At 38.1% G+C, this 12,110-nt stretch overlaps 1 protein-coding gene across 1 annotated transcript in view; it reads right to left on the bottom strand.

The window, feature by feature from the left end:
- The window catches only part of CNTNAP2 (contactin associated protein 2), a 1,324,851-nt gene that overhangs the window by 726,262 nt on the left and 586,479 nt on the right, over window positions 1–12,110 (bottom strand). Inside the window, exon 11 of the mRNA XM_008697394.2 lies at window positions 3,198–3,304. Within this exon, the coding sequence (XP_008695616.2) occupies window positions 3,198–3,304 (107 nt within the window). The remainder of the gene's footprint in view (window positions 1–3,197; window positions 3,305–12,110) is intronic.

The following is a 12,110-nucleotide window of genomic DNA, read 5'->3' on the forward strand; positions in this document are numbered from 1 at the left end:
CAGATTGTGGGATGTGGACAATTACTGGTACAGAAGTTCAGATCAAAGGATGTTTATTCTGAAAGGCATGAATTGGTGAAAATTTACTGATACTAATATATGCTAAAGCTCTCGTCTGTGTCTTCCATAAGCCACCTCATTTAATCTCAGGGCAGCTTTACAAGGGTCACTGCACCCATTGCACACAGGAAAGACCTGAAGTTCCAAGAGGCTAAGTACCCAAGGTTACAAGTAAGTGACAAGGCCAAGTTCAAACACAGGCAGTGTGACCTATCAAAAAAGGGCTTCTTGGTTCTAGCCTCAATGATCACGTCTCCTGAGAAATAGCTATCTTACCCTGAGCAAGCCACGACCAGAGCAGAAAATGTGTGGAAGGGGGCGCCTGGGTGGCTCAGTTGTTAAGCGTCTGCCTTCGGCTCAGGACATGATCCCAGAGTCCTGGGATCGAGCCCCACATCAGGCTCCTCCGCTGGGAGCCTGCTTCTTCCTCTCCCACTCCCCCTGCTTGTGTTCCCTCTCTCGCTGGCTGTCTCTTTCTCTGTCAAGTAAATAAATAAAATCTTTAAAAAAAAAAAAAAAGAAAAGAAAATGTGTGGAAACAGTAGCTCAATTGTAATGTTTGAAGCTCTACGAAATATTTAGTTACACCAAATGCTATGTTTTACTTAGCTGTTTTTTACCTTTTTAAAGGAGTGCCATTATAAAATTACCATAACTCCTTTTTCCAAAAGGGATCCTTGGTCCTCTGCAGGGAATAATGAGGTAAACTATTTAATAATGCTAACAAAATTCAAGACCAGAGAACACGAATGAGCAAATTGGAAGTCTCAGCTCATTGGATTTTAGAACTATAAGAGAACTCAGTAGCCATTTAGTCAAAGAGGAATAAAGGAAGTCCGAAAGAAGTCAAATGACTTGCTACAAAGGCGCACAGCATGATAATCTCACAGATAGCATCAGAAGCTGGTTTCTTTTTACTTCAATGCTCTTGCTATGAGTGTGGTCACTAAGTAAAAATGCAATATTGTTCATTCAATATCAAACTGAATGGCATATATTATATATTCTCCCATTATTATGTGCTGAACCAGAACTTCCCTCCCAATTTTTAACTAACCTAGGGGAGTAACTAAGAGGTATATCAAATCTTTCAGTTTATTTGGAAGCATATACCCTTCAATAAGCTACAAGATAAATATTTTTCACAACCAAATAATGTCACTGAAACTTTTCTCTAATTATGCCCTATGATCTTCTAACCTCGCTTTATGCACACACTTGATTTTCAAGATTTTGGCCTCACTCAGAGAAGACAAGAAGAGATTAGGCTTTCTATGTTAAAAAGAATGATTCTACTTTTATAGAAACAAAAGTGGAACACCAAACAGGTAGGAATGAGCTCCAGGGAGGAGATAATTTCCCTCTTTCACATTTAGAGATTGCCACTAAGGCCAAACCTAAATACTCTTAGGACATTTCTAATAGTTGGAGTTATTACTCTTTAAAAAACAAAAATAAAACTCAACTATTCAACCAGTAGAATGTACAAATTTAAAACAAATTTAATATTTTTAAAATCTCCTTTTCTTTTCTGTGAATTTAAATGAAGGAAGCAGCTATTTAAAAAAAAAAAAAGAATAGTTTGCTTTTCAATTCAGTATCAAGTGGGCGCTGAGTTAGGAAACCCTTGTAACAAGCACCAATTTCTTGTTCCTTGTTTTTAGTTAGAATGTTCATATTCAGGAACAAGATCCCTTATGGTTAAAGGTGGTATTTGTAGCACGATGTATAAATTATATTGGTGGAGTGAAGGTATGAAGTTTTATCAAAGTTACCTAATTCAAACATCATTTATCATATAATGAATATCACAGGCTGAAAGTTAACATTTTGAGGTGATTGGCATGGGGCAACTTAAGTTATAACTCCTTTATTCTACTAATTTCAGTATCAATTTCATTTTTATTCATTAAAATACTTTTTCATGTACCCATATGGGAATACTTTACCAAAAATCAATCTAGTGCCTGTTTTTATTTTCTTGTACCTCTTTCTATTAATGTTAATTTTTGAAGGAGTGTTTTTGTCTTTTGTTTTTGAACAGCTTCTAAACAAAATAGTAAGTGCAATAAAATAAGTTACAAACATTTTTCTTTGTTGAGGTCTTATATTCCAGTTTCTTATTGTACACTGCTACAAGTAAGGACATCAAAAGCTCAGAGAGCTGTCCTGCAGTTTTATTATCCCCAGAACTCTTCTCTGATAATATTTTTGTCATTGTTTCCTAAAAATGAAGTGGAATGAAAGAAGTCTGTGTAATTAAATATTAGATTTTCAGTTTTTCAGCCTACTGGGAGGAGACCGAAGATTGGAGCTCATTCTCTTTCCCTCCCCCTTCCTCTCTCCCTACACACACATGCATGCACACACACCATGCACACGCACACACACACGACAGACAGATGAGCTGCTTCTTTCAACTATATGTTTTATGGCAAATCTGTTTCCAAAGGGCTTTGTAAACAGCCACACATTTTCGGAAAATTAATGTTACAATTATAGAGTTAACATTCATTTAAATATATTCTTTGAATTACAAAAATACAAACTTCAACTTTTCAGTGTAAAGTGATTACGTAAAACAAGGCACATCTGTGTTCTATTAGTTGTCTTTGCAAGCCACATTTTACTTTGAATATTTAGAAAAACTTGCCTTCTTGTGTTATTATTTTAGATACACAACTTAGTAGACTTTATTCCACTTTCTAACTTCTTTTTCTGATTTGAAAAATGTGGCAAAATTGTGATAGAGCATGAGACAATTATTGTCCAGACACTAAATGTCCAAATTACACTCTGTCTCTCTGATGAACTGATAAATGAGAATCCAGTCAGAGACATTACACTAACACAATTTCCCAAACCATCTATCCAGGCGTGGCTTAGACACACAGAGGCAAATCCAAGATCAGCATTGCAATCCCAACTATGTTTACGGAACATTGGACATATTGGCCCTTCTTTTTGTGTCATTAGGCATGAGAGAGTATATCTTGATGACTGCAGTACTATTCTGAGGAAGCAACAACAAAATCTGGGTTCTCCAGAATCAAGTGATTAGTCGGTGCATTCCCCAGGTTGTTGAGGACCTGGGGTCTGGATAATTAAAGGTCAGGGTGAGACGAATAGGCACTCACAGTTGTGGCAGGTGGCCCCACTGTATCCCGTCTCCTCACAAGCGCACTGGAAGCTGTGCCATGTTTGCGAGCACTTCCCACCATGCTCACAGTGATTGGGCACACATCTGTCAGAGAAAGAGACAAACAGAAATAAACCAACACACGAATGAGATTTATGAGTGGCCAAATTCCAAGCTGTCTGGGCAATATATCATTTCAATGCCAGGTTGACTTACCAAGGCAATTAATCCTTGTTAGTTTAAGCAGATTAATACGATCCATGATGGAAGGTGCCAAGCGCAAAAAAGATGATGTATCACAAGCCTGGTGTTTCCCATTTTTGAGTAAACAGCAGAAATTAACAAACAGAGGAGAGACTCATTTACATATCACAGACTCATTTTATTTTGCCTTTGCACAAAAACAAAGACACTAGCTGAATTTCCTCCTGGTGAAAGATGGAAGATTAGCCATCTTGTTTCCCATCCTATTCTTTAACAAGGCCAATACTGAGTCAGAAAAGGGTACCACTGAGTTTTTCAGAGCAATTTGAGTTTTTGAAATAATGCCATGGCAACAGCAATGAGAGTATACTAGTCTTAAAAGATTTCTAAATCTTCTGTATGTCTCCCCATATGCCCAGCTGGCCAATGAAAGCCACTTTCCCAAAGGGGCATCAAGCATAACACAGGGGAAAATGCAGGTTTCATGTTCAAATCTTTGTTTTTCTATTTACTACGTAGCCAATTGTGGCTATGTAGTTTAACCTTTCACAATATCAATTTCTTGTTTAAAAAATGGAGTAATTTTACCTATCTGATAAGTAGTTTAAAGGTTTGGAGGAAATGCCCATAAACTAGAAAATTAATAGGCAGGAAAGAGAGGGGCAACATATGGGAGCTATGAATATCTGGACCGCAGCTTCAGGGCACAATTTCATCACTTGCCTGGACCTTCACAACAGTGAGGTTGAAATCTGTTCAGAAACACTACTATTTCAACAGAAGACTCTTTCCTTCCTCCTGGTCCTATCCCCTTACTCCTCCCACCAATTCCTCTCTGCAACTTCCCCACAATCCGATTCTTTATGATCCCGATAGAGATGCTCGCAGATAACAAAGGCATTATTACATATTAACATTCACAAAAGATTTCAAGATTTTTCTAAGAAACTCTCTAACATGGAAACGTCGCCCAGAGTAGAACAGTAGAATCTCTAATAGTGGGTCACAGGCAGTGGACTGATAGAGAGCCACACGGCATGGGACCCCTTGGAATGCCCTGGTAGCTTACTGCTGCAAAATTTGATGGGAGTTGCTTCAGAGACAGCATTCGCTGTCCCCCATTCTTGATTTACCATCAGTCATGCCTAAATCCGGTGTGGAAGGCATACCCCCGCGAGGCACAGTACCTCCGATTCTTACGTAGGAATGCCATTCCTCTACAACAATTTGCAAACCTTTAGTCATGCAACAAACATGTACTGAACACTTGCTATGCGCACAACACCATGGGAAACAGAAGATGAATAAGATATCAAGAACTGACAGCTGACAAAGTGAATATACCGTATATATGAAAACTATCATGTAAGGTGGAAATGAAAAGTGCCATAATCAGGGGCAAATATTGCACAATGGAGTTACACGTGAGTGATCATATGTAGATTTGGGACAATATGAAGTTTTTAAGTAGAGGCTCGGTGAACAGACAGGATTATAAGAGAAGAAACTGAAAGGAAGAGCATTCCTGGGGGAAAAATACAACAGAAGCAAAGGCATAATGTTGGATTATCATGGAGGGGGGGATGGAAAATTCACTCTACGCTAAAAAGGCACTTGTATTTCATATGAATTTGGGCGTGGTGTTATCAAGGCTACCTAGAGGGTCCTTCTCCAAAGACCTGATCACCTAGCCATGGGAGGTGGGGGACAAGATTCACACAAAATACAACACCGGACAGAATCTGATGACTCATCAAAGAAATAGGAAAGGCTAGAGAAATATGGATATCAGAGTAGTTATTGGTAGAATATAAATAAAGGTAGAATATAAATAAATATAAAGTTTAGAGCATTTCCCCAGGCCCTTAAAAGGGGAGTTGCATTTTCATAATTAACATGTTGGAAACGTTCCCAGCAGGGAAGGTGAGAAAGTGATGACAAGGAGGCCGAATCGTGCCCTACTGTCCCCTGCCCAGGTGCCCAGGCACGGGCCTCTGCAGAAGGTGTTTATACTCACAGTCCTGACTCTCCAGACCTGAGATGAAGCAATGGGACGGACACACCAAAATTATGGAAAACTAAAAAAAAATCTGTGATACTTAAGTTTGGAATTCAGTATATATATGCCTCTGTGTGGTATATTTACATTCTAAATGGCTGTGGGTTAATATTAGCTCAGCCTAATAGTGAAAGTAATTTACATCAGCTCATTATATCAATTAATTCAGGGGGAAGTAGTGCAGAAGTGTACTGAGTTGCAAACGAAAACCAGGCTGGAATCTAAATGTGCTCTAAGTAATGCACAAAGCAGACAATCCACTTCTCAATGATAAAAAAGACTACTGGGTGTGTATTTACACACACACACACACACACACACACACGAGGAGCATATAACCATCAAGTGAGATTGAGTGAATACTCCTAACATTCAGTATTAAGTATTTCTTTAAAAGTGATCTTTTACTTAAATGGGATTTTAATATTTTATTTTTTAATGTCTGCTCCTTATAATTTGTATTCTTAAAATGGACATTATCCTCATGCTGATTACTGGCATTTAGTTCCTAATGGGGAGAGATGTTTTATTTCCAAGTCAAATGGATTCAAATGTAATTTTAAACCCTAATACTTCATCCCTATACTAAAAAAAAATGTTAAGGCCAGTCACCAAGTAAAACAACATATGAATTAATCTAATTTCCCACTTCCTGACTGTTTATTTCTTCTCCTGTACTCCCATAAAACCATTTGTGTAGGTCCCATTCCCCATTATCACATTGTTTAGTAATGATTGGCTTGAGCATCTTATCTCTTCTGAACTGTAAGACTCTGCAGTTAGGGATTTTCATCTTCTGGTTCTTAGCATGGCAGGTGCCTCGTCCACCCTCAGCAAAGGCCTGCTGGCCACCCCACTGAAGCAGTGGAGGAATGTGATGACCGTGAAGTTACACCAAGGGACTGAAGCAAGTTTGGAGGAAACATCTCTTTTACTGCAGAAAATACAGATTGGTGTTATGTATGATTTTAGTCTTACAACCAGACTCTTGCTCCAGTAAACTAACTATTAAATATATAGTTTGTTTTACAGTAGGTCCTGGCTTGGAGGTTTGAGTCGCATCAAACATGAATCCTAATGGCTCCTCTGTGGCTACTTGAGAACTATTTGAGCACGATCAGGAACGTGCAAGAGAGAGGTTGGCAGGTGTCAACTTGATCTGATCAAAGGGTTCCAGCAGTGATGCATCCAATGAACACTGTCCCCAGTTAGCCCTGGCATCGGACACTCCTTCAACTGGAACAACTTTCCAGTTATAGCAATGCTTTCCAAAATGCTTTAGAATCAGAATGCAGTTTTTTTTTTTTTTCAAATGAAACTGACTTATACCACAATAGGTAAAATAAACAAAAGCTAACATCTGAAAGTCACGTGCATAACAATTACTTAATATAAAACCAAACACTAAGGCCAGAGTGGCTGTTTGGATGGATGCAACAATTCTGTCCGGTGTTATAGATGACAGTTGCAGTTTTATTTTACCCAGAGTATCTCTTTTATTTCTATACTTGATTTTAATTGCAAAGCATTGAGAAAAATGGTATTCATGGACATAAGAACTGTGAATGGTACCACATTCGTTCATCACAGCCCACTTTTGTGGATACTACTTAAACAGAGACAGCAGAAGGAATTTTCTTTCAAATCTAAAGAATGTTACTCTGACAGTATAACTGAGTGCAACGGTCGTTTTCAAAACACTATGAAAGCGCTTTCATTTTTTTTTCCTCTACAGTGCTTAATAGTTAAAATAGAGTTTTAAATAAAATTCAAATCAAATCTTTGTGTTTCCTTTAAAACTACATTTGGTTCTGTAGAACCCTATATAAAAACCAGAGTCTTTCTCTGAAATACATTCACACAATACCCAATAATGATTAACAGTAGAGCATTTCTCTGAATAGCTTGCTGTTACTATTATCCTGAGCTACTGGTACACAAAAGTTCTCAAACTTTCACGTGCATAAAAGTCACTTGAAAATCTGGTTAAAATGAAGATTCTGATTTCTTCAGTCTGGGGTGGAGTCTGAGATCCTGTAAGTCTAACATGTTCCCCAGTGATGCTCGTGCAGCTGGTCAGGCAACCTCATTTTGAATTACAAAGCTCAAGAGCATTCCAGCTCTGGCAGTAGCAGCTCAAAGAAGAATGAGGGCACCGAGAGAAGAAACGGCCCAGAAGGGAGGGCACTGGGGGGGGGGGTGTCCATTCAGCGTGCAGGAAAGGCAAATTTGGTCTATGCAGCCACTTCTCCACTCGGAGTGACAATATACTAATCTCCTAATCCCATTTAGTAGGTGTAATCATTTCAGAACACCTGAGTTTAGACTTCATCTAATTCACAGAAAGTGATCATGACTATAAAGACAGTTTCATTTGACCTTGAAATCCAGTTCCATATTCTTAGTCTGAGTCAGCTGAGATTTCCCACCCGCTTACTTTTTGTAGAGAGACCAGTCTGCGATACTTAATCTACTTTCAGATTAGTACAGATTTTAGACCTGCTCATTAAATATGCCTTGTTCTAAAGTTTAGAAAAGAAAACTTCAGGTTAGGTATAGGTTATTTTGTGAATTACTGGAAAATTATTTAGAATGATTTATAAATTACCATCCCATCACAAATTACCTCTTGAATTTTATCTTTTTTCTTTCATCTTGGCTCCCAATTTTATTTTTGCTTATCAAGCCAAGAAATTCATTTAGAAAGTTTGATTTCTTAAATGCTATTTTTCATACCCCTGGCTCTCAGAGCTATTTCCACAATCATGGCAGAGTTTTCTTCTGCATTACCATCAATATTGATCTCAACAATATTTTAGTACTTTTATTTTCACACTAATTAGATTTCAATTTTAGTTGAAGGCATACTCTCCATGGAGTATATATCAGTGCCTTACATTTTTCCTGTTCAAACTGAAATTATACAGAGAAGTAATCATAATTTCAGCAACTAATTTAGTATTTCATTACTATATAACTTAATTTTATAGTTGTACAACCAGAAAACCTAATGTTATATTGATGGTGCTACTTCAACAAGCATTTATTTATGGAAATATTTAAATGCAGAGATATTTATTACACCTCTTGCATTATGCCCAAAGTTTCCATTAAGAATAATCAAGCATATTTGGTCTGCATCTTTCCAACAATTACACATTTCTAGACAACCATATCAATCATTAATTGTAGCCTTACTATATAAACACCTTGAAAATCATTTCTATTGTAATAAAACCTGAGTTCACTTTATTTTACTTTGTTAATTTATTTTGAATTAAAGTATTACAATGTATTCCTCATTGTTTTATGAATAAAACATCTTTTAAGAGATTACAGGCTCACAGGAGGAGAGGGACCTGCAAAGAACATGAGTTCCTTCATCTGTCTCCAGGTCCAATTGTATTTAACCTAGATAAATAACAGTAAGTTCTTTTTAATCAGTCAAGACATTCTAAAACAAACTCTGGAGAAACAAAGAATAAAGGCAGCTTTATCCTCAAGAAATTGTATTTATTCATCAAAATGTAATTGGCAAGTCAGGTCTCTCTATGCCTGATATTAAACATATTGGCACAGAATTAGGATAATATATCACTGTTATATGAGTACACTGAGATTTATGGAAAAGTTAATCTTTGGAGGAAGCACAGATTCAAGTTAGCCTGAAAGAAAGAGAAGAACCTTTCTACGCAGAGCGAAAGCAAAGGCTTGCACCAGTATGAGTAAGTGCAAAAAGCATTCACAGAATAATGAATGAATTGTTGAGTTTGGCCAGAGCAGAAAGCTTGCATCCACCTTGAGGATTACAGCTGAAAGTTGTGGGTGTCTGGTCAACAGCCCTTTCCCCTTTCTTCCTTCCTATCACAACTCTTATTTTGTTCCGGTATCCTCTCTCCTTCATGTGGCCATCTGCTTCTGGAAGGGAAACTATCCCAGTCTCCGAGGGAAAAAAAAGTAAAGAATCAGGCTTCCTGATGAAGTCATTAACCTACTGCACCCTGTTCCCCCCGAATCTGTGATCTTCCTCTTTTATAGCAACAGGAATTTCTGTCTTGACATAGAGCCACCCAGCTAAAGACACCATTTTCCAGGCTCATTTAATGGGGTGGGGGGGGGGGTGAGACTAAGCTCCATGGAAGTGCATTATCTGGGCTAAGTCCTGAAAGGGAAAAGACATGCACTACTCTTGCTTTTCGGTCACTCCCGGCCTCATTCCTAAAATGAACCTATGATGGTGAGACCTGGAACAGGCATCTCTGAACACAAGAGGATGACAAAGGAAAATTTTAAGGAGTCTGGTTTCTGAATAACATTCCAGCCCTGGACCATCTAACTCAACTGTTTCCTGTCCCCACCTGAACTGCCCTACCTGTGAAGTGTTGAAGTTCTCAGGGTTCAGTCCTTGGTTCTGTCAGGATGGCTCCAGGCTTCTTTCACTGGTTCAGTCTTCCACTGAGAGTGGCAGACGTGCATATCTAACTGCTTCTTGACATATCCACTTGGATGTATCAGAGGCATCACAAAGGGAGTGAGTTTACTCCCTAACCTTCTTACTCTCCTGTTCAATCTCATATCAGTTAATGGCACCACAATCTATCGGGTCACTCATCTCAGAAAATCGGAAGTTATTCTTTACGTCCCCCTTTCTGTCGCTCCTACATCAAACATCAGCAAAGCTTTGTGAATTAAAATTCGAAAACTTGCCTCCAATGTGTCCACTTTCTGTGCTTCTACCTACTCATCTCAACCACCATCACTTTTTCCTGGATTACAGCGTTTCCCTACACATCTTCCCCTTGTATTCTTGCCTTGCTTTAAACTATTCTCAACAAAATGCCAGAGTGAACTTTAACATTGTGTCACACTGCCGTTCAAAGCCTTTTGATGGACTCTCATCACATCTGGGAAAAGCTGCAACTCCTGTCTGTCTCTGCACGAGCGGCTCTGCCTGCTTCTCTGTGGCCATGATCTGTGCTCCTCTTCCTCCCGCCATCTTCTCATGGCACCTGCCTTCCTTTCACTTCACCGATGCGTCATTCTCTTTCCCTCGTGCCTTCACACACACATTTCCAATAAGTCACCACGCTCATGTCCACGACCATTTTTTGCTCTCTTTTTGATCTATCACAAGTTCTAATCATACACCTATTAGTTTCTTTGTTGTGAGGCTTCTCTTTGAACTTCGCTTTCCATGACGGCGGGGACTATGTGTGCTTACCACTCTCTATCCATTGCCTAGAATTCTTTCTGGCATTGAGTATAGGCTCAATAAATAATTATTGAATGAATTTTGAGTAAGTGAATTATCAGTCCATTTAGGTGGTTGGAAACGGCTTGCAGTACCATTTTGCTAGTATATGAATGTAGAAACAGAGACTGTCTCAGACTGCTGCACTCTAAGTGAGTTTTGGATTATCTGGTCCATTTCTCTCAAATCTATCATATAAACATAGTACCATTATACAATAAGTCAAACTGCCCGACCAACGGCTTTACATAATTTCCACCTCTACCAGAATGCTATCTTATTTGTAGATGAAGGAAACACACATCTGACATAAGCCCTTTAATCTGAAAAATGAGTGAAGTCTTCGTATATTGATATAGCTATTAGAACAGCAAGCCCAAACTTGGCAAAACCCAGTAGTCAAGCAAAGACAGTATTTTGACAAGTTAATCCATATCAAGAAATACCGAAATCAATAAGTATCAGAAAAATAATAAAATAATGGTTAATATAAGAATGAAACTCCATAAATTTATAGGTTTCTTTTATTAAGAAAGTACAGTATGAGTAACTTTTATAGGATACTATAAAATTATATTTTTATGAGATTAAGATGATGAAATTTTTTAAAGGAAGTGATCTTATTAACAAAATTACCATGAGACCAATAGTAAAATTATTTTACAGTTTGTGCTTCCAAAGTTCCACATGCAATTTCATTATTTTAAAAAAATGATATGTTTAACAAATTAGGAAAATTTGCACAAAACATTTAATATTTAAAGTGCAATGTCTTTTTAATTGGGTCACCACTTCTTACAACTTTGAAATCAGACTGACCACACCCCTTTGGATAGGCATCATTGCATTCTCATCTCTCAAATATTCACTAATGAAACATTTAAAATGTCCTATTTTTCAGTGTAGTCAGGTATAAAAAATATCATACATGATGAAACCAGTATTCTAAAAAACAGAGAGGCACAAATATCTTCTAAAAGCCTATGTAGAATATGTTGACTTAAAGAAAAAAATATTCACCCAAGGCAGAAATGTATAATTAATAGATCCTTGCTCTTCAGATACCAGTATGGCAATGTTTTCACTATGCTACACACACACACACGCGCGCGCGCGCGCGCGAGCTGCATAATATTAACTTTTAAAAAATGTATATTCAAAACAAACAAATGAAAAGCAGAATCAGACCTATAAATACAGAGGACAACCTGATGGTTGTCAGAGGGAAAGGGGGGGTGGGTGGTGGGCAAAATGGGTGAAGGGGAGTGGGAGACACAGGCTTCCAATGGCAGAGTGAATAAATCATGGGATGAAAGGTACAGCACAGGGAGTATAGTCAACAGTATTGTAATAGCGTTGTATGGTGACAGATGGGAGCTCCGCCTGTGAACACAGCA

This window comes from Ursus maritimus, unplaced genomic scaffold (assembly GCF_017311325.1).
Source record: "Ursus maritimus isolate PB19 unplaced genomic scaffold, ASM1731132v1 scaffold_3, whole genome shotgun sequence".
In the NCBI taxonomy this organism is placed as follows: Eukaryota; Metazoa; Chordata; class Mammalia; order Carnivora; family Ursidae; genus Ursus; species Ursus maritimus.